The sequence below is a fragment of the Pyrgilauda ruficollis genome, unplaced genomic scaffold (assembly GCF_017590135.1).
Source record: "Pyrgilauda ruficollis isolate IOZ18807 unplaced genomic scaffold, ASM1759013v1 scaffold57, whole genome shotgun sequence".
NCBI classification, from domain to species: Eukaryota; Metazoa; Chordata; class Aves; order Passeriformes; family Passeridae; genus Pyrgilauda; species Pyrgilauda ruficollis.
The window spans coordinates 6,459,011-6,482,850 of NW_024527377.1; the positions used below are offsets into that span (position 1 = coordinate 6,459,011).

The window sequence follows — 23,840 nt, forward strand, 5'->3', positions numbered from 1 at the left end:
GCTTGGATGTCCATAAAATACATGTAAAATATGAACAGGGTCATTATTCTGAGGTTATTATTCCTACTGATTCTAGGAGACAAACATTTGGCTGTCTTTCCATAGATAAATCTTCAAGCCCATTTAAAAACAAATAAAACACCAACAGTGCAAGTGGACTGCTGAGCAAAACAAACTTCTTGCAGCTAAATTCCCAGCTGCTACTGCACTGCTGGAAACTAATGTACTCACAGGGCAGAGAGGCTCTGGGGTGGCCTCCAGACCAGAATCCTTCTCCCTACCTTAATGTCCTGCAGCTTCAGCTGAATTCAGTATGCATCACCCCCTATGGAAGCACACAGCATTGCTCTCACATGCCTGAGAGGAGGCTGCATTTCAGTTAATGCAGAAACAATTTTTCAGTCTGCTTTAGCATGAAGGGCACTAATGGAATTGAAACTGTCAGATCATTTCTCCTAGGAAGCAGAGAAGGACCTCTTTGGATCACAGCAAATAAAATCCTCGTTAGAGTCACACTGACTCTAAAGCACTGAGCCATTTGGTAAATAGGGAGCTTCATATCAACAACATTTCCCAGTTAATGTAGGAAGAATTATGATGCAAAAATAAGTTTACACACTGAGGGCCAGGTCACCATCTGTTTTTTTTTGCTGACAAAGCTCTGCTATAATGTGCTCCTTGGCTGATTAACATTTGAGGGGACTCGGAATAACCTTGAAATCCAGTGAAGGACTTCCACATCCTGTCTTTATCAAAATCCTGCTGAAGTCAGTGGAGGTTTTCCTGTTGACCTCACTGTAATTCTTATTCATTATTGAAGTGGGGTCACAATGCAGGGCACAAGCACACTTACCTATTTTTCTCCAGTTCCAAGACGAGCTCCTGGCCTTCTGCCTCCACTGTAACTTCAGCTCGGGGTGGATGCTGCGTGCAGGGGAGAGGGTGCCTGTTACTCATACATCATCCTTATGAACACATCCACAAATACAAACTGGAAAAGGCAGCTGACCTTAAACCACCCCTTGCCTTCCTCCTACTTCAGACCTGGAGTGATGGGGCAGGGAGGGGATGCAGCACAGTGGCTCCCAGCTCCAGGCACACTGCTGCATCCCACAGCACAGCCATGCTGAGGCAGGAAGCAGTGCAGGCATCTGCTGGGATGCTGTACCTGAGCTAGACACACCACCTGGTGTCTCAGGAGAAATAAAGTGCTCAGGCAAGGCAACAGGTCCTTGTATTGGAGTGCTTGGAGGTGCAGTTGGATGGGAAGAGCTCCCTGCATGTCCCTCTGCTGCAGATTGTGCTCAGCACAACATCACAGGACATCCCAGCTTGCCCCAGAGACTGAAGAGTCAAATATCTGAGCTAGTTAACCAAAGATTCCTTTGTTGTCACAGCAGAAAGACATTTTTAGGAGCCTATTTCAGGACGAGAGGAATCACGCCTCTTCCAGAGATTCTCACTTCATTCCTTTACTTGCAGAAAGTGCCAGTGAAAGGCAGGGAACAAGGACCCTTCAGACCCCAGCCATTGCACAAACAGAATTTTGGGCATCCCCAGGGCCTGCTGCTTTGAACAGAATGCACCCCAATTTCTTAGTGCAATTCCAAATGCATACACTAACCCCAACATTAAAAAAAAAAAAAAAAAAAAAAAAAAAAAAAAAAAGGGAAAAGCGTAGAATGAGATTTTTAGAGGAGCAACTAGAAGAGGTTCTGGGGTCTGCAGTTTTACCTCCCTCAAAGCAAAACCACTATGTAAAGTCACTTTGGGGTTTCCAAGTCTGAATGCTTTCTCACAGAGAAAATGGATGAACAAATTCCCCAGAAGGGAAATAGCTCATATTAATATAACAGTGCACTTTATTCAGCTGGAAGAAAAAAGAAATCATGAAAATCATGAGAGTTGGTGAAATTATTAACCCAGAGTATTTTCTGAATCAGTGTTGGAGGAGACCTTGAGGAACAGAACATTGAAAGTGAAAGAAAGCAAGGTTGACTGAATGGGATGTTCTGCCAGCCCAGAGTTATGCTCACTTGCCATTTCAGCAAATACAAGTATCTCTTTTCATCAGCTCCCTGCTCATATTCTGGGTTTTGCTCATCCTTCCTTCAGTTTCCAGGATGTGGCATCAGGCCCACGCAGATGATGCAAAGCAAGTTAATACATTTAGGATATACAAAAAGGGATAATTGCAACAGGCAGAGCTTCTTTTACTAAATCACAGGTGCACAATTCATCTGAGGGCAGGTCTGTGCTTCAGTCACTAACATGAAAGCACTGTAAGGCTGCCTTGCCAATAGCTGAGGGTCTCCATCATCATAAAATCTCTTCACAAAGGTTGTGCTAACATCATTATTACTAATATCACCCTCCCTCCTCCTTCAGTAATCCCACTGCTTCAGTCCATCAATTGCTGTGTAAATGAAATATCCCAGCTGTATATAAGCTTTGCTAACACTCATTTCAGAGCCAATGGGAACTTGCCCGAAACAAACCAAGTGCGACCCCTGAGACCCAGCAAATTTATGTGAGGGGAAATGCTCTCCAGATGTATTTGCATGACTATCAATAACAGAACCAAAACCTGCAGGCAGCATCACAAGGGCATTTTGAAAAGAACTAAGATCACAAGAGAGTCGTTGTAGGGGTTTTTGTGTGTTATAGGACACAATGATAAGTTTTAGAAAGTCTCATATTATGGAAAAGACCCATTAGTAAATTCCCAAATAACACCACTATATTCAAGAAAAATGACATGTTTCCATAATGCTGAGCTTCCCCTTTTTTTGGTTCACAATATAAAAAACATCCTGTGGACTTTCCTCTTTCTCTCAGTCTCACAACTGCAATTACTTCTTGATTGCAACAACACCAAGCCTGGGAAGGGGAACTGTGGTTTGTGTTTGATGTTATCTGGACCTCAGTGATTGTCAGAGTCTGGACGCTGTTGAGACATCCCTTCATCCACCCATGGAAGAGCAGCAGGGGTGAGAGCTGTAGTAACACACAGTGTCTGAGACACAGCCAAACCCACCTGTGCTGCTGGTTGGCTTTTCTTACCTAGTGAAGCACCCTCACAGCTGGGATTCACAGAACCAGAGAACAGTTTGGGCTGGCAGGGATCTTAAAGATCCTCTTGTTCCATCCCCATGCCATTGGGCTGGAACACCTTCCCCTAGGAAAGATGGCTCCAAGCCCCATCCAGCCTGGCCTTGCACACATCCAGGGATGGGGCACCCACAGTTTCTCTGGGCAACCTCTTCCAGTGCCTTGTCACTTCACAGTCAAAAATTTCTGTCAAATATCTAATCTAAACCTGCCCTTTTTCAGCTTAAAGCCATTCTCCCTTGTTCTGTCAATCCACACCCTCGTAAAAAGTCCCTCTCCAGCTCTCTTGTAGCTCTTTTAGGTACTGAAAGATGCTACAAGGTCTTTCCAGAGAGTTCTCCAGGATGAACAACCCCAACTCTCAGTCTGTCTTCATAGGAGAGATGCTACAGCTCTTGGAGCATCTTCACTGCCCAGCCCTGGCCTGGCTCCAGCAGGTCGATATCATTCCTGTGCTGGGGATCCCAGACACAGCACTGCAGGTGGGGTCTCACCTGACCAGAGTACAGGGTCAGATCCTCTCCCTTGACCTGCTGGTCACACTTATTTTGGTGTAGTCCAGGACACAGATGGCTTTCTGGGCTTATGTTCTCCTACAGCGGATCCTTGTATCCAGCCGTTCCCTAAATGCCACCGATTGTACGGCCCCGCTCCCCTTTCACAGACACAGACCGAGGCTTTAAGGCATGGCAGAAGGCAGGCTGAATGCAGTTCCCAGATGCACCAGCCAGCTCACACAGCCTTTCCTGCGATCTGCAGGAGCTGTGGCAGCTCCTTGCTCATCCCCACAGCTTAGCAAACCCCAAACGCGCATCGCCAGGTGCTGCTCTACCCGCGACACCCCCCTGCTCCCGCAAAGGCAGGGCTGCGAACACAACAGAGACCAAGCGCTGGGCGCGACCTACCTTGGGGCTGCCGGGGCCACCCGGGGCTGCCCAGCGCGGCGCCACCACCTCGGGCTGGGGCCGCTCCTCTGCGGCCGCGGCTGCGGAGACAAGAGGAGCGGCTCAGCATCCCGGCCCCTCCGCAGCCCGGGGTCAAGGCAGCACGAAGCCGGGGCGGGAGAGGAGAGGGAGCTCTGCGCTGGTTGTAAGAAAAACAGGAGGATCTCCCCAACCCACCCACTCACCCATCCATCCTCCCAGCTTCCCTCCCCGGGCGCTCCCGCAGCCGGAGCGCTGGTGCGGGGCTGCCGCACAGCTCCAGGCCGGGCATCCCGCAATCGGCACGGGCACCCCGCACTCGGACCGGGAACCCCGCACTAGGACCGGGAACCCCGCACTCGGCACGGGCACCCCGCACTCGGCACGGGCACCCCGCACTCACGGGGCGGCGGCCGCAGCAGCAGCGAGAGGGCGATGCCGCAGAGCAGCCCCCGGCCCCGCATGGCTCCGGGCAGGGACCGCTCTCCGCCGCCGCCGCCGCCCTATAAACCCGCCCGGCGCCGCTTGTCCCCTCCCACCGCTCCAGGCTCGCGTCCGCCCCGCAGCCCCCTCCTCTCTTGCTCTCCCTCCGCACATCCCGGGATACTCCCGGTGGTCCAGCGGCTCTGCCCCGCGGGGCGCGGCTGAGCCGGGCTCTGTCCCCGCTCCGGGGCAGGGGGAAACCTGAGCACCTCCCTGGGGCTCCCCCTGCAAAACCTCCCCTCCAGCGCCTTCGCCAGCGCGGAAATCCATTGTGCCTCCAAAGCTAGGAAAAAGGGGAGAGCTGGGGGAAGGAAGGAGCTCAAGAGCTGTTTATTTATGTGTTTGCTATATTTATGTGCAATCTTATCATAGCTGATTCCGTGGTTCCAGAGACATCCTAAATTTCTCCATTCCTTAGAAATTCATTACTCCTGGACACCTGAAGGGATACAGCATAGAGTTTTATGTGTCTGTATAAAAGGGCAGAAGCAAAACTATGTTGTCTGCCTCTCTTCCCTTTATGGCCGATGGGAGGGCCAGGCTTAAAGAAGGACTTGGGAACATCCAGTGCTCGTATTCCCGGTGCTGCCCTTCAGGGATATCCATGAGGATATATCATGCCATGAGGCTCCCAAAGGAGCATCCCTGTCTTCTCCTGCATCCTTCAGGGCTGAGCCAAGGCTTGAAGTCCACACATCATCTCTTTGCTGGATCTCTGCCCTTCAGGGAGCTGAGCACCTGGGGGATGCACGGCTGCTGAATCAGCCCGTGGGGTCGGGGTCACAGCAGGACAGGAGAGCCCAGGTTAGTGGGGCCACACCGAGGTTAGCAGCTGCAAACACTGGGGGACTCCATGGTGCTGTAGGAGCTCCTTGCACACGCTGAGCCCACAGACTGCCTTTCCTGTGTCAGTGTGTGACAGCCAGCTCAGCTGCAGCCCCACTCAACGCTGCCAGGGTTGGCTGACACGGATTTTTATGGGGTCAGCTCCGAGTGGCAGGAAGAGCCATTACCTCTTTTAACCATGCTCTTCAGACAGACATTGATCTGCATGTTCCATTCAACCCTTTCTGTTCATCTCTGTGCTTCAATTGTCTGTGTAGGTGAACCACCAGGGAAATGAGAAATGGGGACAATTTGCATGTGGAGAGGTTATAAGTGTAGAGAGTATAAGTAAATCAGGCTGGTAGGAAGTGAATACTCCCTTCAAAATCAAGGTTTGCCAGATAACAGTAATGATTTTTTTCTCTTGTCCAGAGTATTATTTATGCCATTGAAAACTCTAATATATTTTATACTGAAGGTTTTTGCAGGCTCTGCCAGGGCTGCCCAAAGGAAAGGTGACTGTTCCCTTTTGCAGATACCATTTTGGTTTATATCTCACATATGTCCCCTTTGTCCCCCAGCACTTCACAAACTGAATCTCTCTGATCTTGTGAAGGTCAGATTATTCCTGGTATCACTCTGGCAGAGGAAAGTCAGGCACTGTAAGGACACCTAGAGGGAATAATCAGGGTGAGAGGGCTATAAGTGACATTTTAGCTGACCCATAGAGAGGTCATAAATTTTCATGGCACAACTAAATCCTCTTGTTTTGAAGAGCAAAAAATACAGGGGGAAAATTTCAGCTCTTTTCTAATCATATGGAATATCCTGAAGGGAAATCTTGATTTTTTTTTTTTCCCCGTGAATTCCCCTAGTTATTTATAGCTGCCTGTAATATAGAAGAAAACAATGGCACTATTGTGCATGTCTATATTATAAATAAGTAAAAATGCAAGCCAAATTTAGACTCAAATTTAGCTATATATTTCTCTAAAAGAAGATCAGCTCAAAAAAGCACAAAATGGAAAAAAATGAGCCTTATGTTAAGATTATTAAAATATTTAGGCCAACAACTATCTGCTTGTGATTGTTTTCAGTGGTCAAATATCATAAAAATAAAATATGTGTAATATTTACATTCGTTATATAGTGATATTTTTACCTTTGGATCTTAGTAATATGAGAATGGATATCTCACTTTAAAACCACCAGAAACTCCCTGTATATAAAAATATAATGACAGGCTGTGCAGTGGTTATATATAGGTTTTATTTATATATATATATATTTATAATTTTATATATATTTATATTATATTTATAATTTTATAAATATAATAAATATTTATTATAAATAAATAAATTTATTTATTATAAATAAATATTTGGTTTATATTTATATTATATTTATAACTTTATATAGTATATATATATAATTTACATTACTGAGACATTGTTGCATAGAAAAATTCTGGGTATTTTAGCCTTATTAACAGTGCTCAGGTGCTGTAATGCTGTTTCTGGCACAGGGTGAGTCAGATCCTGCCTGTGCCCACCTCTTCAAAAGCTCTTCCCCAAAACCTTGCTGGATTTCACAGAACAAGGTCAGACTCCTGGTTATCTAAGAATTACACAGGCTCAGACTCATTTCCTCCAGGATCCAAACAGCCTGATTAGGAGTATCAGCTGGGAATTTCAAATCTGCTTTGTTCTCTCATCTGTTACATCCCCATGGCCAAGGCATGGAGCAGCAGCCCCCGTGCAGCCCCCGGAGCAAGGGTGAGGTGTTTCAGCCTCCCCAGGGCAAAGCTGATGACAGAGCTTTTGCAGAGGGGGTTCTGCACTTGCTTGACAATTTTCAAGATGATTTAATGCTATTGTTGATAGCTGGGGTGCAAAAGATGAGGATTTTCCCTTTATGTTCATAGTAAATCAGGAATTAGGCCTGTCCAAGAAATGGACCCAGGGAGAGGAAAATGCCTGTTCAAGAACCAGACTTGAGCAGAGAATGACTGAGACATGTACCACAGCTCAGTAACATTTCATGTGAACTCTCTTAGGAAAGGCTGTGGAACAAAGTGCTCTGAGAAGACTCCTGCTGACACTGAAGGAAACTTTACCCAGAGTCAAAGTCTTAGCAGGAGAAGGGAGAAGGGAGAGGACTGTCCTGCCTAACCTCTGCATTAGACACACTCACTGAAGAGAGAAATGTTACAGCTTTGGCTGACTCGAGTGGAATGTGAAATCTCCCATTTTACAGAACATTCTTCTGGTTCAGATCATTTGAAATGATCAAAGGAAGGAGGCTGTGAATCTGTGAAGGAAACTGGGAGATTCAAGAATTAACTCCTTCATCCAGTGTCTTGACAGTTGAGAGCAGCTTCAGCTGACCCAGAATATTCTGTTCAGCTCTGCTTTTCCACCACCCATGTAGGACAGCAGGAATATTTGGAAGGGCCCTGGAGCAGCTGTCCTGCCAAAGAGGGAGAAGTGCTGTAAGATGATCAGGAGCTAGACAAGGGCTTGTCCTGATGTGCTGATAGCAGAAGGGTATCAAAGCACTCCCTGTGCTTCTTTTAAAGGGTGGGTCAGTGCTACCACTTTCTACTATGACTTTTGCTTCATTCCAACAGGCAAGTGAACTTGAAGATGATTATATTTGTAGACACATCTTTTAACTCTATTTCCACATGTGAAACACTTATAATCCTCTCTGTGCTGCCTGCAACCTTCTCCAACACAACAGTGCCTATACTGAAATTGTTAATTCTAATAAGAAAAGGGAAACAGGCATAACAGCACAAGGGCTTTTAATAACATCCACTCCATAAAACTGTCCAGTAATTTTGGAGAAGAAAGTTGTCTCTGTAAATGAATAGCAGTGATGTACTGGAAAGCACCAAGTGTCTTTAGACTTTTACAGTAGCAGGAGGAAAACAAACTTTGTACAGAAAATCTTCATCTGTTTTTCAAGCTGCAAAGGAAGCAAGGTGGCTTTTAGTTTACATTAAGGTGAACAGTAAGGAAGAAAATAATTATAAGAGAGTAGAACACGTCCCTCTTATGTCCCAATTACCCTCTGCACTGCCATGAAGACTTGCAGGAGGACACAGAGCCACCAAGGCACTGGCCCTGCCAACACTGGCCACTCCCCACATTTCAGGAGGAGAAGTAACAGCACATATACTTGGCACTTCAGGAATCTGCATTATGGGAAAATTTGTGGGTGAGCTGAAAATCACCTAGAAATGGGAACTAAAAACCTCTTCTATCACATTTTCCCAGCTGCAGGGCTGCCAGACATGCTGAGGGATGATGCAGAGGAAGCCAGGTTTGAGTGGGTTGTTTGTGTAATTTTCACTTCTGTGTAGACAAGACAGAAGAGCCTTCAAGAGAGCTCATCTGAGGGCTGGCTGCAGTGACACAGACCTGCAGACACAGATCCCTAACAACCACTCCAGGACATCAGCTCTAGCTGGGAGGGAAGAAGGGGTCACCCTCACAAGTAGTTTCCCATTAGAATATCCAGCATATGTTAAACCAGTCTTCCCTTTCTCTGGCCTTGGTAGAATAAACCACAACAGTTGTGTACCATTCTGGATTCTGGTGCATTGAAGTATGTCTGATATCCTACTCCACAGGGTATAAAAAGAAAGATGGGAGAAGAGGGAAGTTAGATCTGGAGAATAATCTCACAAACAGCTGTTTTATACCCCAAAACATACTTGTGGAGGGATTTGTACATTTGGCCACATGCATTCCTGCAGGCCATATCAGCTTTCAGTGAGAATTTAGACATGAACAGGCATTTTATGCTATTTATAAGACTTTCCTCTTATACAAACAGCTCATCAGACTCTTCAAAAGATGAGGACCAGTGCAACTTACTAAAGCTACCTGGGTTTCCCATTGAACACACTGACTGAAAAAGTGGTGTCGAGGAAAACATTTATTTCCCATTCTATAATATCTCTTTGGATTATAATAAGTTTTAAAAATTACAATACTTGAAAAAACTTTACTTCCTCTTCCTCATCACTGTCAGTTACATTGACAATATAAGTGCTGGAGGGAGTAGATGGGGGGGATGGCAAAACCTCCTCTACCACTTCCACGTCCAGCTGCGGCAGGGGGCTCAGAACTCGCTCCTCGCTGCAGGTGCTCTGACAGGACACGACTTCAGGGCTCCCACAGACAGGCTGGTTCTCACACAGCCTCTCTTCTGAGTATGCCCTGAAACGATAGTCTTCATCCAGAGTGGAAAATATCACCTCCTGCCTCTGGTTCCTCTCCTCATAAAAGCCAAAGCACTGAGGCACCGAGCTGGAGAAATTCCCGTAGCCAAACGGAGCTCTGAGTGGGAATGTGCTGCAAGGGAAGAGATTCAAGGTTGGCTTTCAGAAATGCAGGGCTGCACAAGGACACTGATGTTCTGTGCTACTCAGCTTATCCTGTTTTGAAAACATACAAATTTAAAACCATGCCTAGTTTCAGCACTAGGGCCAGAACAAGAGTAACTCAGATTCCATTTCTGTGCATAAGCATCTCTTCAACCTCACGCACACACAAGGTTGCTCTGAGAACAAACATAAACCCCACTGTATTTATTAATCAAATAATACTATAGATAAACCAGCATACAATGAGTTAACCAACATACTCAGATTAATTTCAAAAAGCATCAAAAGTCACTTTGTGTAATTTCTGTATGCCAAATTTTGTGACAGACCTGGGGTAAAATGCTCTTATTTGTAATTTTTAGTGAGATCTTACATCTGTTACACTGTTATCAAACAGGACAGGAAGTCCTTGTGCCCAATATGTGGTTGTCAATGTTAATATTTAAAGAATGTACAGTAATAAATTTTTAAAAAGTAACCACATAGTAAATTGCAGGAAGTTACTGTATTCCTCCAGTGGCAGATGCCTGAATTTTTATTCTGATGCAGAAAGACACAGGCATTGTAATTTACAGTGTTTTAGAGCAATTCACTACATGTGAAGAAAAAAAAATATGTGAAGAAGTAATAGAGCTCCACAGTGCAGGCATTGTAAAGACATTGATACAATATCTCTTGAGGTTTCAAAGGGACTAATCAACATTCCAATCTAATATTTAAATTTTTAGTGCATACATCTGCACTTTCAGTTCAGAAATCATGAGTCTTGTATGCAAGAAATTAGTTTATAGGACAGAGAACTTATAAATCATTGTGTTAGAAAGACCCTGGCATTAGCAAAGCTGGTATTCAGCTGGCATGAATGGACTTCAGAAGTCCATTACTGTGTGAAATCAGAACAGTCTTTTATGCTACAAGAACTCTTCTCTCTCACAGGTCTCACAAAACCATCTCATTTCATTCACCAAGGGCTGAGCAAAGATCATTTTTTGCAATTTTGGGAATATGTGTTCTGTGTTTCCTTAAAGGACCTCAAAAATAGAAATGTCTTGTATTGCAGTTGTCAGCTCATTAAGTTCTTCTGAGTTTGATGGGTCATCATGAGCCCTAATTAAAGAAGACCAGGTGATCTTATTGCCACAGGAACATATTGGTTGCTGCCGCTAGTGAGAACAACAGTGCATAAACAGGCAAAATTTACGTCTAAAAATCATAATAATTTGTTAGGTTTGCTCCTGCAGAGTCATGAAAGCAAAATGATGCCCTGTAAAGAATAAGCATCAGATGCCTGGTGTCTGAGCTGCCACCTGCACCAGGGCACTGCTGCGTCCTGTGCGTGCTCACACACAAACACCCACAGGACGCTACATCTGTTAGCCTGGAAATTCTTTGATTAGAGGACCTCTGATTGACTGAAAAGGAAGAACTAGGAATTACTACTTACACAGGAATTCTGCAGACACTTCCCACCAGGCTGGGTTTCAGAAATATTAGTACTTATGGCAATCACAGTGTACCCAGGAGACACCTCCAGGACACACCCACGCTAATTCTATCTGACCATTTTCAAACTATATTTACATTATCTCTACCTAATGCTCTTCTGCTGAAATCAACTGCACTTAGACCCATAAAGGAAAGAAGATACTTCTGTTTTCCATGGCCTTGGGGGTGCCAATTACTGCAACAGTTCTATGGAGCCTTCAGTAACTGGGCACGTATTACGAGCAGGCTGAGGCCAGGGGGTCCCAGCACACAGCAGCTACAGAAAGGTCAGAGCTTCTTTCCCTCTGAATGCTCCACCTGCTGTCTGCAAGTGAAAACATTCTCTGCCTTTCAGCATTTTTTCTTACTGGTATTGAAATGGTTTCATTACCTTGAGGGGAAACAGCGAGGTCCAGGTATAAAGGAAGGGTGGCAAAATGGAAACTGAGGCGTTCCTCCAAACAAACTGGCTGGTTGTCCAATGGGAGCAGACACGTAGGCAGGTGAGGGAATAAAAGAGGTAGCCTGGGGAAGAGCTATGCCTCTAGGAAAAACAGAAATCCCTGGGATCTCACTGTTAGAGACAGAAAACCTGCCACTAGTGCTGCTGATGTTACTTGGGTTTCTGTTGCTGAAGCTCTCAGCAAAAACGGGTGCAGGTCTCTTCAGGGAGAAATTGAGCCCAGGTGATACAAAAGCTTCTGTCTGAGCAGGTTCAGCAAAGTGCTGTGATGAAACCACAGAGCGCAGGGGCAGGGTTGGAACTGCAACAGCCACTGAGGTGGTGCTTGCAGCCGTGGTCTGGAAAAGGGTCATGGGCACAGCGTGCTGGATGGAAGAAGCCGGCAGACGGATTGCGGGAGACTCACCTTCAGGAAATAAAACAGTTACTTATCAGACAGGAACAGAGAGTTCTGACAAACAGCATCACAGCAAACCACAGCATTTCTGGGTATAGAATAATTCCCCCTGAAACATTTCCCAGCAACTCATGTCATACACCTAATGTGGCACCATTCTGAGATGGTTTTGGAGCCCACACACGAAAGCTTCGTTGCACAGAAACCCACAGGCGGAAGGAAGTGGCTGATGTGGGTCCATTGCTCTGTCTTGTCCTAGCAAGGCCCCACCAATGGGATGGAGTGTGCCTTCAGCTCAGAAGACCTCACAAGTCTACTGATGTGAAGTGAGCCAAATTTATAACAAATCTGTGTGCTGAGGAGCCTAAAACACCCCAATCCCCAATATGTTTTCTTATTTCATCAATGAATGTACCCACTAGACACTTTTACTTTGAAATGTTTTGCAGAGCACAAACTTCAATGTACACTTTGAAATCACACCTCATCAACAGGATTGCCTTTATAGGGAAAGATTTCACAACACATTGCATAGCAATTTTCAGACATCACTAACTCAGAACTTCATAAGAACAAAGCTGAGCATTCTTTTGTTTTAGTATCTCCAAGTATTACCACACAGAATAATCAGGCATTTCATTTTCTTGTCTCATTGCAAAGAAAGCAGTCCTTTCCAGTATGCTTAAAGAGGAAAATGCCATTGCCTGGATCTGAGCTGTTTGCTCAGTTGAAATCCACTATCCCTTCACTGACAGAGCCAGAGCTCTTTCTCTAAGGAATATGCAGATCAGCTCTTGCACTGGTCTGGGGGCTCTTACACTATTTCACTGCCAGTGTGGACTTTTTGTAAAAAAGAAGGATCCTTCCAGGGTATCTGTGAGGTGGAGACCAAACAAGGGAAAGAAGCAGCTGTAGCTTAGCATCTTAAGTAGAAAGAAGTGTTGGCAAATAATCACACCTTCTCTGAGCAACCTGTGCCAGGGCCTCACACTCACAGCAAAGTTTCTTCCCAACATCTAATCTAAACCTACTCTCTTTCAGTTTGAAGCCATTCCCCCTTGCCTTGTCACTACTGGAACAGGTAAATTCTGAATTTTTAAAATAATTCACTACTGAAAACTCACAGACTGGACGTCCAATACTGTTCTTAACACTGGTGTTGACAAAAGAATAAGTAGGTGATGAGAAGGGAAGGGTGCCAGCTGGATTTGTAGTGATGGTACTCTGGGAAGTGCCCGAAAATACAGCAGAGCCAGGTGGTGGAGAACACTTCTTTTTGTTTGGCTGATAAACCCAACCTGTCAGAGATGAAAAAAAGATGCAGACATCCAATATTTTGGATGGTTTAATTATTTATCTAAAGCTATGTTATCTGTAATTCTGAAGGATCTGATAAGACAAATCCAAAACCTGCTCCTTGAGGCAATGGCAATGCTCCATTTGTTTCTGTGAGCTAGAAATGGGGAATTTTACTGGAGATGGAAATGAAACAGAAATATTTGGGTATTGTTTAGAAGTTACCAAGTAGTAGCTGCTTGTGAGACAAAAAAATACCAAACACTGGGGAATTATGTGGCCCAGCTGAGGAAACCACATTAAGAAGAACATGACACTCACTGTACTGTGGGCAGTGTGGAGGAAAACCATGGCTACTCAAAATGTGGTCTTTCCTTATGGTTACATAAGACCCCTTAAGTCTTACATATATCTGCAAGTTACAAGACATAACTGAAAATATCCACTGGGAACCCTGGACAGATTGTGGAAGAGCAGGTTTGCCTTTGCCTGACAACATTAACCAAACACTAACAGTCATAAGAATATATTATGAATTTACACTGAGCTATTTGGTTTCTTACACAGGTTAACTCTTAATACAACTTTAAAGAAACTTTTTTTTTTTTTTGAAACAAGCAAGGAGAGAGGGAGAGTGATGCTCTTTTCTTTATGACAGATTAGGAAGGATCATGAACAAGCAGCATTATGACAACAGAGAGAGAAAGGATCACAATACCTGGCATCTCAACAGCTTTTTAAAAAGTGTTTTACATTCTGTTATATTCTGGATAAATGAAATTGTTAAGGGTACAAATTTTAACACTTGACAAAAGGCTGTGAAACATTTTCTACACCATTATGTGGGAACCTGAAGTCTACATGTTGAAGAATCCCACAGAATACAATGCTGTTTGTGTTTCCTGTGACATTTCCCTTTCCTGCTTTTAAGAAACGGACACATGTGTCACCACAGGCCACCTGGGCAGCTGTTTCTGGAGCTGCCCAGATGCAGCAGGCCACACAAACTCACTCTCTGGCCATTAGACTATTAAAGCATTCAAAAAAGCTTCTGCATCTGCAGTGTTCTAAGCACCAGCATTTTGGATGCTTTAAAAAATTCATCATTTCAAGCACCCAGAAGGATTGTGTGCTTGAAATATCTGTACTTTTTTTCTATCTCTATTAACTGCCTTAATCCAAGAGATCAATTTTCCAAAAAGCCCTGCACTTCTAAATCATTCAGGTAAATAACTAAGATGATTACCAGGAAATTCCTCCCTGTGCCTCAGTTTTATTTTGTTAGCTTCCTCGTAATAGGGCTGCTTCTGCTCTTCAGTGAGTTTGCTCCACTCCAGGCCGAGCTGAACGCTGATCTCTGCGTTGTTGGCCCCGGGGTTGGCTTTGGCCACAGCAGCCCTGTGGATCCTGGCCCACACCATGAATGCGTTCATGGGACGCTTCACACGGCCACTTTTGGTCTTGCTGAATGGAGTGTCTGGCATCCCTGTGCAACAAGGCAAGGAAAGATCATCACCTTCCAGGGGAGACAGCAGCTCACACTCAGTATCACACCCGCAGGGTGTTTGGTAACAGCATCACCGGAGCTTTGGAACAGATGAAACTCAGTGCACATCTGGAGAGCAGCTCCTACAAAATCCTGCACTGCCCTTTGCTGAGTCACTGCACAAGGAATCAGTTACCTGGCTTTAGCAATGTATAATTTAAAAAAAAAGGATATAAACAGGGACTGCTAATACTAGATTAACGCTCCTTGGATTTCAGTTGGCTTGTTTTCTTATGAAATGATAAACTAATCGTTGCATAGCACAGACCACACCACTGCAAATTTATTATCACCACCAGAACTACGTAACCAAAACCCTAAGGATGCAGGGACTAGCACTAAGGATGGGGAGGCTGCTTAGTCCCACACCTGTGCAGTCCCTGCCTTCTCAATCGTGGCTGTTGCTGTTTTGGGTTTCTGCTTGGGTTTTGTTGAATTGGGGTTTTTTTTGAGATATATATTTTTTTCCTGTTTTTAGATTTGGGCACTCATTTTGTTGGAGGCACATGTGTTCCCAAATGATTGTTATGTGATACCTGGCTTTGGCTCTTTGTAAACACAGGCTGCATTTAAACTGAGCTGGCAACATGATGAATCCACAGGCCCTTAAAACTGATCCCTGAGCAAGCAATTTACTCCTGGAAAAGGTTTAAAAATTAACTCTTTCACATCACTGATAAAAGGAAAAAGTCTTTAAGACCTTGCTTAAGTAATTAATTTTGAATGTCTAGATATTAAAAAAACCCAAAACTTCTAATATAGATGTTTCAAAATGCTCTTAATTTAACCAGTCCAGAGCTTTTCAGATAGATATATGACTACTTTATAGCTTTAAAAATCAAGCAGATTCCTGACCTTAAAACTGCAATCACAACTCAGTGTAATTCTGAATGCTGTCCTAAGGGGTTTCATGCAGACAGGGAGGAATGTGACAAAACTGCCTTGATTGTAACAAACCACTACAGAACTCTGTTCTCCCATGCTTTTGTGTCTTATGCTGTGCAAGAGTTGTGCTAAACCCAGCTTATGCAAAGGGATGTTTTTCGAACATGACCTTTCCACTTGTGTTCTCCTGCCTGATAACCAGTCACCCTGCAAGCTCTCTCTGACCATAATACCTGAATCCGAGGGCAGGACTGTGAGGGGAACATTTTTTGTTTCAATCTTTGGCCGCTGCAGTAGAGGCTGCAATTGAACTGGCACTTGTTTTACCGGCACTGGAGTCACATGCATCAGCTGCGAGGAAAGAGGGCCCTGAAGCTGTACGTGGGACCTGGGAGGTAAGGACTGAAACAAGACCGGGATATTCTGATCTTGAGGAGGGTTCCCAAGCTCGCACAGGGATCCAGCCGGGGCATCGTTCTTCTCCACCTTCACTGGGCGGGCCTCATAGGTCACGTTGGGTCGCTCCGTTTGGACGGCAGCTCTTTTCCAGGACTTATTCCCAGTTTGCTCCAGGACCTTCTCCTCGTTCTGGCGGTCACCGCTGCCCCTTTCATGGTCCCTTTCTCTCCTGATAGCACTCCGGGCCTCTTTCTCAACCGCCGCCGGAGCCGAGATGCACCTGCTCTTCTTCGCCGCTCCCTCGCTGTGCCCGGGCCGGCTCGGGTGCTCCTGCACTTGGACGCGCAGCCCTCCGAGGGGGCCCATGACCTCCCTGTGCCTGGGGGGCGAGGCGGGGCTCGCCCGGGCGCGGAAGCGGCAGTGCCTGACCCTGCGCTCCATCGCTCCGCCGCCGCTCCTCGGCCGCCGCCACCGTTGCGCCAACGCTCCCCGCGGCCCCGCGCCGCCGGCGCGCACCGAACCCGCATCCCGCACCAACCGCGGGGCGCGCACCGAGCCCCAGCCCCGCCGGCTCGGTCGCGCTGTCCCCCCGTCCCGCGCCCACCGGTGGGGCCGCCCCGACCGCCCATCCCGTGCTCGTTGCTCGGCGCGCTCGGACCGGAGCGCACGAGTCCCCGGCCCCGGCTCCGCCCGCCGGCTCCGCCCGCCCTCCTCCGGCACCACCGAGCGCTGCTCCGGGCCGCCCAGAAGGGCTGGGCGCCGCTCTTTCCGCTTCCGTGCCGGTCATGCTGCGCCGCTGCCGGGCGGCCGCGGCCATCGCTGCCGGCTGCGCTCCGGGCTCCCCGCGCGGCTGCCGCGGCCTCGCCATGGCCAAGAGCAAGTTCGAGTACGTGCGGGACTTCGAGGCGGACGACACGGTGCTGCCCAACTGCTGGATCGTGGTGCGGCTGGACGGCCGCAACTTCCACAGGTGCGGGCAGGGCCGGGCGGGCGTGCGGGGACCCCGCGGGTGCGGGCTGAGCAGGTCCTGCTGGTGCCCGGGCTGCGCTGGGCTGTTCCGGTCCGGCCTGTGTCAGTCGGCAGGTGCGGGGTTAGGCATCCTCGTGTCCCCCACTCGGCCTCTCCAGGGCACGGAATTCCACCGGGATTTTGTTTTCATGGGCGGCTTCAGAGCCGGATGGTGGGGAATGGTCCTTGGGTGTGCTAGGGAGGGACAGCAGCTGCTGTCCAGGGATGTGTACTGGTGTTTGGAGTCAGTGGCTGTGTGGCATTTGCCTTCCCTCGGCATAAATGGGGCACAGTTCCCTCGGCTGGTAGATAACATAGGTTTTTGTTGGGATATTATCTCTGGTTTTGGTAAAGCTCTTGAGTTTTGACAAGTTTATTGATAATGTTACCATTACTCGACTCTATATTAAAGACACCCCGTGAGAAAGAGAGTTTACAGAGTAGCATTTGTTATCAATTTCCAATTAAAATACATAAACCAGCTGCTTTGAAAGACTGGTTAGGGTCAGATACTGGTGGGAAAGAGAATGAGTTATCCAGAGTGGATAATGAGGATTTTTGTTCTTGCTTTTCAGACCTGGAGAGAATTCTTTTGTCAGTATTGACAGAATACTGGAAATCAATATTCATATAAAGCAAATATGAGGAAAATGAATATGTTAGCATTTTTTACTAGCTTTTTAAGGGACTCTTATGCAACCATTTTTGCTTTGAAGGTTTTCTGAACAGCATGAATTCAAAAAGCCGAATGATGACCGTGCTCTGCACCTGATGACCAAGTGTGCCCAGACAGTGATGCAAGAACTGGAGGATATTGCTATTGCTTATGGACAGAGTGATGAATATAGTTTTGTTTTCAAAAAGAAGAGCAGGTGGTTTAAAAGAAGAGCAAGGTAATAGCTGCTTTGATACTTAAGTGAACTTCTTTTTAATATCTCTTCATAATTCTTCAGATTTGCCTTTACTTGCACACAGAGGTTAGGAGGAGGGCTGGTGCTTACACTGCAGTTAATCCAAGTTTTTAATGTGGATTCTTTACATGTGATCTTTCAGGAAAATATGTTCAGTAATACAGAGCTTGTAAAAAAAGTTATATAAACAATCAAAACATTATAAACAGCCATTCTTTAAGAAAATGTTGCAATTTTCAGTACCTCTGTTGTTCAAAAGTCTCTGTGCCATTCCTCCACTAGAATTATCACTACTGATACCTCAGATAAGCACAGATATATAATGACACTAATGTATTTCTTTCTTTTTTCCTCTTGTTCTGTGTTTGCAAGTAAGTTCATGACTCATGTGGTCTCCCAGTTTTCCTCAAGTTACGTGTTCTATTGGAAGGATTACTTTAAGGACCAGCAGCTTCTGTACCCACCAGGATTTGATGGACGAATTGTGTTGTATCCCAGCAACCAGAATTTGAAGGACTACCTCAGCTGGAGGCAAGCAGATTGTAAGTGTTCCTAAAAAAGAGAGATTTGTGCAGTTGAATTCATTTCTCTGAACAGAAATGTCTTTTCTGCCAGTGTATTTGTATATACAGTTGTCAGTGAAAGAACAGGTAGGGTCATAGTTTTCAATAGTATTACACTTGTTCTGGGCTTTGTATGGGTACTGGCTGAAATTTGGAGTGTTCAGGCTACAACTAAATTTATTGTATCCTGAGAGTGAATTCAGCACAAGAAATATTAGAACTGCTAATAGAATTAATAAATTAATTTTGATGTTCAGATTTGGCTTAGCTTAGGTAATCTTTAATGAAGAGATGTGAATATTCAGTTTCACAGCAGGTAGGAATCAAAAGTGCTGAATATTCCATGTTAGAACAGACCACTGGATTTGTCTCTAGACCTTTGTCAGTACCTAGTCCCTACTGTCAAATGAAAATAATTTACATTATACATAAACATCCTTCAGCCTCTGCTGTGCCTTTTTCATTTATGAAATCTGTCTTCTAGTCATGATATACAGTATCTTAAAAATGTATTATAAGCATTGTGTCATCTTTAGAAACGGATTATGTTAATGCCCCATTACTCTTGGCTGTTTCTTGGCTACAGCTCTGGAAATAAAGCTGTTTTTTCCTAAGCAGTCACTCAGATTTGTTAAAGAACCATCCTCACACTCATTTCTCTGTTTTCTCTAGGCCATATTAATAACCTTTATAATACAGTGTTCTGGATGCTTGTGCAGCGAGGTGGTTTGACACCAGGGCAAGCACAGGAGAGGCTCCGGGTAAGAGTCTGCTCAAGTCATGGTTTTTTTACAGCTAAAAATGAAATCATAAGATTTGCAAAGTGTCTTGTCTGCCCAGCAGCCCTGGCTTGTCTGTTCTTACCGTAATAATTTTGTGGGTGTAGTCAACAACTTCTTCAGTTGTGCAGGTATTAATACCACTAGGAAATAATGTCATTTGGTCAAGTATTAGCAGGGTTTAAGTTCTTAGTTAGCAATTTCAGAAGTCTTAGAAATGTCATAAAATGTTCAGTATCCAGACACATTAGGAACAGTGGCAGAATTCAGATTCTGTTGATTGCCTGTCCCTTCTGTGGTGTTTTGTCTTCTTGTGCAGACTTTAGCAGATTATTCCTGTTTTCTTCTGGAATCTGTTGACTGTCTTCCATTTGTCTTGATAATGTAATAAAAACCCTCTTTGAATTAACTCCTCTGTTGAGAGAAGTAATTAAATCTCATGACTTGAAGGTGAAAAACCTTTACAAATGTCTGTCTGGCTTCCAATATTCACCCCTCCTCTATCCTAGAGATATAATTTATTTGTTTTCTCTAAGAGTATTTTTCTTTTTCTTTCCTCTCAGGGAACTTTGGCTGGAGATAAGAATGAAATCTTGTTTTCTGAATTCAACATCAACTACAACAATGAACCTTTGATGTATAGAAAAGGAACTGTGCTAATATGGCAGAAGGTAAAAAAAACCCTATTGCCACTTGCTTTGGGCTGATATTTTAAACAGTTACAGTGTGGCAGACAGACTACGCTGTAAGAGCACCACATGTATCTCCAGTGTATGTATAGGAATAAATATATCTTAAAATTAACTATATTTGCCATATCAGTGTGTGTAAGATGACTCATTGTTTTGGAGATGTTTTTCAGAGCTGTTTCTATGAGCATAATATAAAAAACAGTCTCTGCAGTCTGGCTTAGATACAAATTATGACTATTGAGATGAAACATGTATCAGCAGATGACAATGTGTGTATCACTGGGGCCAGGGCCTTCCCAGGATTAGATCCCAAGTATATCCATGGCAAAGGAATTACAAACTTCTGTTCAATAAGGTGGCTCAGCTCATAGTTGGCTTAGTCCTTTTCTGCTTTAAGATAACTTGTAAATGTTCATTATTTTACAATTGCATCATTGATTTAGTGGGAGAAATTCCTGTCCTTTGTTTTTTTATTAAAATTATTTAATCCACTCTGGAGCCTTTTATATCTGCTAATGTGTCATTTTCAGATTAATGAAGTCATCACTAAGAAAATAAAACTGCCAAAGGAAGAAGAAGAAAAAGAAGTGGAAGTGACCCGGACTAAGACTAAAGTTGTTCCCCTGCACTGTGACATCATTGGGGACCAGTTCTGGGAGGAATATCCTGAGATTCTGGCTGAGGATAGTTGATATCTGATGAGCATAACTGGTAGTTTACATTTTGCTCTGCTTGGGTTGTTGGCAAGTGAGGAATACAAAGGGTGGCTGGCAGAGTTCTGGAACCCTCTTCAGCAACTACAGAAGGGTTTAGCACTGTTGCTGCCTAAAAAGAAGACACTGGTGCTGTCTGACATACAAGGATATGCCCACATGGAAGGCTAAAATCATACTATATTTTGAATGTTAAGAACTCATCATGAATTAAGACTGTTCCTGCCTTGTACATGTGTATTTGTAAAAACAGTATGTAGAAATTTCCTGTATTTCTATAGCATTTAAACAATGAGGTATTTTATTGTACTGCTGAACTATAAAAAAGCCTGAATATTTGAACAGAAAATTATTAGTTTGATTTTTGTTTTAACTGAGATGGACCAGAATACTTCATTTGGGATTTAGTATTAAATTTCAAGACTGGTGTGTTTAGTCAAATGAGTGACAAACAGTTCAGCTGCCTGATGTCTGATTCTTATTGAAATGCAATGGAGTAGCCTAGCAGGTTTCTATGCTTGATTTTAAGAGTATTTGTCAAATGTACAGGATTTTTATACTTTTAAAAAATATAAATAATAGTACCTTCCCTGCTGTATTTTATTATGTGGCCTTTCTCATTCCTGGGACTTGAACTAGTAAGTGGTGACAGTTCCAAGCAGTGAAGTTAATAAAGATACTGCACAGGCTGGAATTCTGTTAGGACATGGGTGGATATCTTTCCTCATATTCCATGGCCTGGGAATTCACCTGTCTCCTGTTGTGCACAACACAACATATTTAAAAAAAAATACAGCACAACACAGCAGAACATTCCAGGTGCCTGGAAAGAGGGAGCCAACAAAAATTTGTGCTGCTGCTTTCTGATCTGCCTGGGAATGACACAGACAGAGCAGTGCTGCCAATTCACGTTTGTTAGAGGGAAGGGAGGAGTGTGTGTTGCCTGCTCCATGCACAGTTCTGTTCTGGTTTAACTGTCACTTAAGACCCTTTGTCAAAATTGACCTCTCAGAGCAGAAATATTTCTGCTCATGGAGAGGGGTTTTTCCCAGTGTAATTGGAATTTGAGGGAAATAACCGATTTTAGTGTAGAAATACAGCTATAATGATAGGTGCTTATACGGCTATTACTGCCTTTAAAGAAGCTGGTTGCAAAAACATCCAGAACAGTAACTGGGCCAGTTGTTGCTAACAAAGACATGGTCAGCAGTTGGGACTGGCCATAAAATTAGAAAGAAAGAATCAAGTGTGACTGAAGAAGACCACAGTACTGAGTTAGATTCCTGTGAATTCTCTTATCGGCCTACTCTGTTTCCCCTTCTTGAAGAAGAACTTACACATTTAAGGCAATATGGTTTTGGTGGTTTTTAAAAAAAAAACAAACCCTGACCAGGTGCTGATGTAAACTTCAACTTTGTGAGTTGTTCCTGAGATTAGGCAATGAGTCTGTGAGTTTATAATAGCACAGGGCTTCCCCCCTACTTCTCTGTACTGGTTAAGTACATGCAATGAGAGAATGTATTTTGGTTTTAGTTTGTAGAATGGGCTGCGTGATTCCTAGGAAGAGGATGTGGCTCGATGGTAAGATAATGATTCAGAATGAATCATTGCACCAGTTATTTGCTCATAAGAACTTTGTTGGTTTTTTATCTTCTAACATAAATGCAATTTACTTGACTTTGAAATTTTGTGTTACTGCTTGGTGCCTGACTTTGGACATTACATACGAAGCAGCTGTTCCAGAACTGGTAACAGCTGAATTTACTCAGCCTGGTAACAAATGAAAGATTAAAAAAATAATTTGGCAGCCATGAGTTATGTTTGGAAAGTATTATATAGGTTTTTTAATGTTATATATTATGGCTGCCTGATACATCCTACAGTATATTTATGTATGTACATTGTGTGTGTATATAAAAAACAGGTCTGTATTAGGTCATAGTGTTTTCTAATTAACTCATTCTTACAATAATATGTAACAAGTCAACATAGCTGTTCACGTATGGATGCAGACTTTGGAACCATGATCAGGATTATCTGTACAACCATGGCCTTTAATTTGTATTAAGATAAATGCTAGAAAAAGAAACTCTCTGTGGTATCTTCATGTGTATGATGTGCATTTATATGACTCTGCAGCTGTAGGGGAAAATAGCTATTCCCAAGGCTCAAGCAGCAGCCTGGTGTTGGTGGCACACACAACACACGGGTATTTCTGTAGCTGCAGGAGTCCTGTACTGGGACCCAGTGAAGAAAGAAGTGTTTCTTCTGAAGTTGGTGAACAACTTGTGGCTGATGTATTGCCGTAACAAGAAGCATTAAAGATACAGGAACCTGTTACGAAACATTAATGGAGATGGTGAATCATTATAGTAAAACCTATAAAAAAGCATTTCCTTGCTGTTCCTCAGTGAAATTACTGTGCCCTGTGTATCCTTTTGCACATTAAATTACATTGCAACTGCCAGTTGCCCAGGTGGATTTCATGGCCTGGGGCAGGGGGGTTTGGTCCCCCATCCAGGGACGGTCCCCAGATTGGGCTGCAGGGGAGGGTTGCACCAGTGAAGGGTAACTGCAAATAATCACAGATTTGTCAGGGTTGGAAGGGACGTCTGGAGACCATCCAGCCCAGCTGCCCTGCCAGGGCAGGGACACCTGGAGCGGGTTATCCAGGACACGTGGGTCTGGGATGTCTCCAGAGAGGGAGACTCCACTCCCAGGCAGCTGTTCCAGTGCTCTGCCACCCTCAACGTAAAGTTCTTCCTCATTCTGAGGTGAAATTTCTTATGTTTTAATTTGTGTGCGCTGCTCCTCGTCCTGTCACCCCGAAGAGTTTGCCACATCCTTTTGAAACCCCTCTTTGAGTCTTTTCGGCCAAACAGGCCCAACTCCCGCAGTGTCTCTTACAAAAGAGAGATGCTCCAGACCCTTCACCATCTTTGCGGCTTTTGCTGGACGCTCC

At 44.5% G+C, this 23,840-nt stretch overlaps 3 protein-coding genes across 6 annotated transcripts in view; 1 reads left to right on the forward strand and 2 right to left on the reverse strand.

The window, feature by feature from the left end:
- ADAM19 (ADAM metallopeptidase domain 19) overlaps positions 1–4,596 on the reverse strand; it is a 33,247-nt gene extending 28,651 nt beyond the window's left edge. The window contains exons 1-3 of one of the 2 annotated variants that reach the window (XM_041482149.1): positions 4,438–4,596; positions 4,017–4,096; positions 854–924 (exon numbers count right to left, since the gene is read on the reverse strand). In XM_041482149.1, the coding sequence (XP_041338083.1) occupies positions 854–924; positions 4,017–4,096; positions 4,438–4,498 (212 nt within the window). In that variant the 5' untranslated portion in view covers positions 4,499–4,596. Of the gene's footprint in view, positions 1–853; positions 925–4,016; positions 4,097–4,240 lie in introns of both variants that reach the window. The other variant, XM_041482150.1, reaches the window with a different exon arrangement.
- Positions 4,597–9,272: 4,676 nt separating this feature from the next.
- On the reverse strand, positions 9,273–16,855 carry SOX30 (SRY-box transcription factor 30). The gene is made up of 5 exons (XM_041482021.1): positions 16,047–16,855; positions 14,629–14,868; positions 13,211–13,384; positions 11,618–12,095; positions 9,273–9,709 (listed from the first exon to the last, which is right to left on the reverse strand). The coding sequence occupies exons 1-5, from the start codon at positions 16,651–16,653 to the stop codon at positions 9,340–9,342; spliced, it is 1,869 nt and encodes a 622-aa protein (XP_041337955.1). The 5' UTR covers positions 16,654–16,855; the 3' UTR covers positions 9,273–9,339.
- A 142-nt stretch (positions 16,856–16,997) lies between these two features.
- Positions 16,998–22,237, forward strand: THG1L (tRNA-histidine guanylyltransferase 1 like). Of its 3 annotated transcripts, XM_041482158.1 has the most exons (6): positions 16,998–17,182; positions 17,937–18,113; positions 18,504–18,673; positions 19,367–19,455; positions 20,037–20,144; positions 20,696–22,237. In XM_041482158.1, the coding sequence occupies exons 1-6, from the start codon at positions 16,998–17,000 to the stop codon at positions 20,855–20,857; spliced, it is 891 nt and encodes a 296-aa protein (XP_041338092.1). In that variant the 3' UTR covers positions 20,858–22,237. The 3 variants fall into 3 exon arrangements, with proteins under 3 accessions (XP_041338092.1, XP_041338093.1, XP_041338094.1); XM_041482159.1 differs by lacking the exon at positions 16,998–17,182 and having other exon boundaries at positions 17,987–18,113; positions 18,508–18,673; XM_041482160.1 differs by lacking the exon at positions 16,998–17,182 and having other exon boundaries at positions 18,047–18,113; positions 18,599–18,673.
- Positions 22,238–23,840: the final 1,603 nt, after the last annotated feature.

What these genes read in the sequence shown, in the direction of transcription:
- SOX30 (XM_041482021.1), bottom strand. Translation starts at nt 16,653, where the DNA reads ATGGAGCGCAGGGTCAGGCACTGCCGCTTCCGCGCCCGGGCGAGCCCC. An exon ending in AGTCCTGCCCTCGGATTCAG is followed by an intron (nt 14,869 to 16,046) that starts GTATTATGGTCA and finishes CTTGTTGCACAG; the next exon opens with GGATGCCAGACACTCCATTC. An exon ending in GCACAGGGAGGAATTTCCTG is followed by an intron (nt 13,385 to 14,628) that starts GTAATCATCTTA and finishes CATCTCTGACAG; the next exon opens with GTTGGGTTTATCAGCCAAAC.
- THG1L (XM_041482158.1), top strand. Translation starts at nt 16,998, where the DNA reads ATGCTGCGCCGCTGCCGGGCGGCCGCGGCCATCGCTGCCGGCTGCGCT. An exon ending in GACGGCCGCAACTTCCACAG is followed by an intron (nt 17,183 to 17,936) that starts GTGCGGGCAGGG and finishes TTTGCTTTGAAG; the next exon opens with GTTTTCTGAACAGCATGAAT. An exon ending in CAGCTGGAGGCAAGCAGATT is followed by an intron (nt 18,674 to 19,366) that starts GTAAGTGTTCCT and finishes TGTTTTCTCTAG; the next exon opens with GCCATATTAATAACCTTTAT.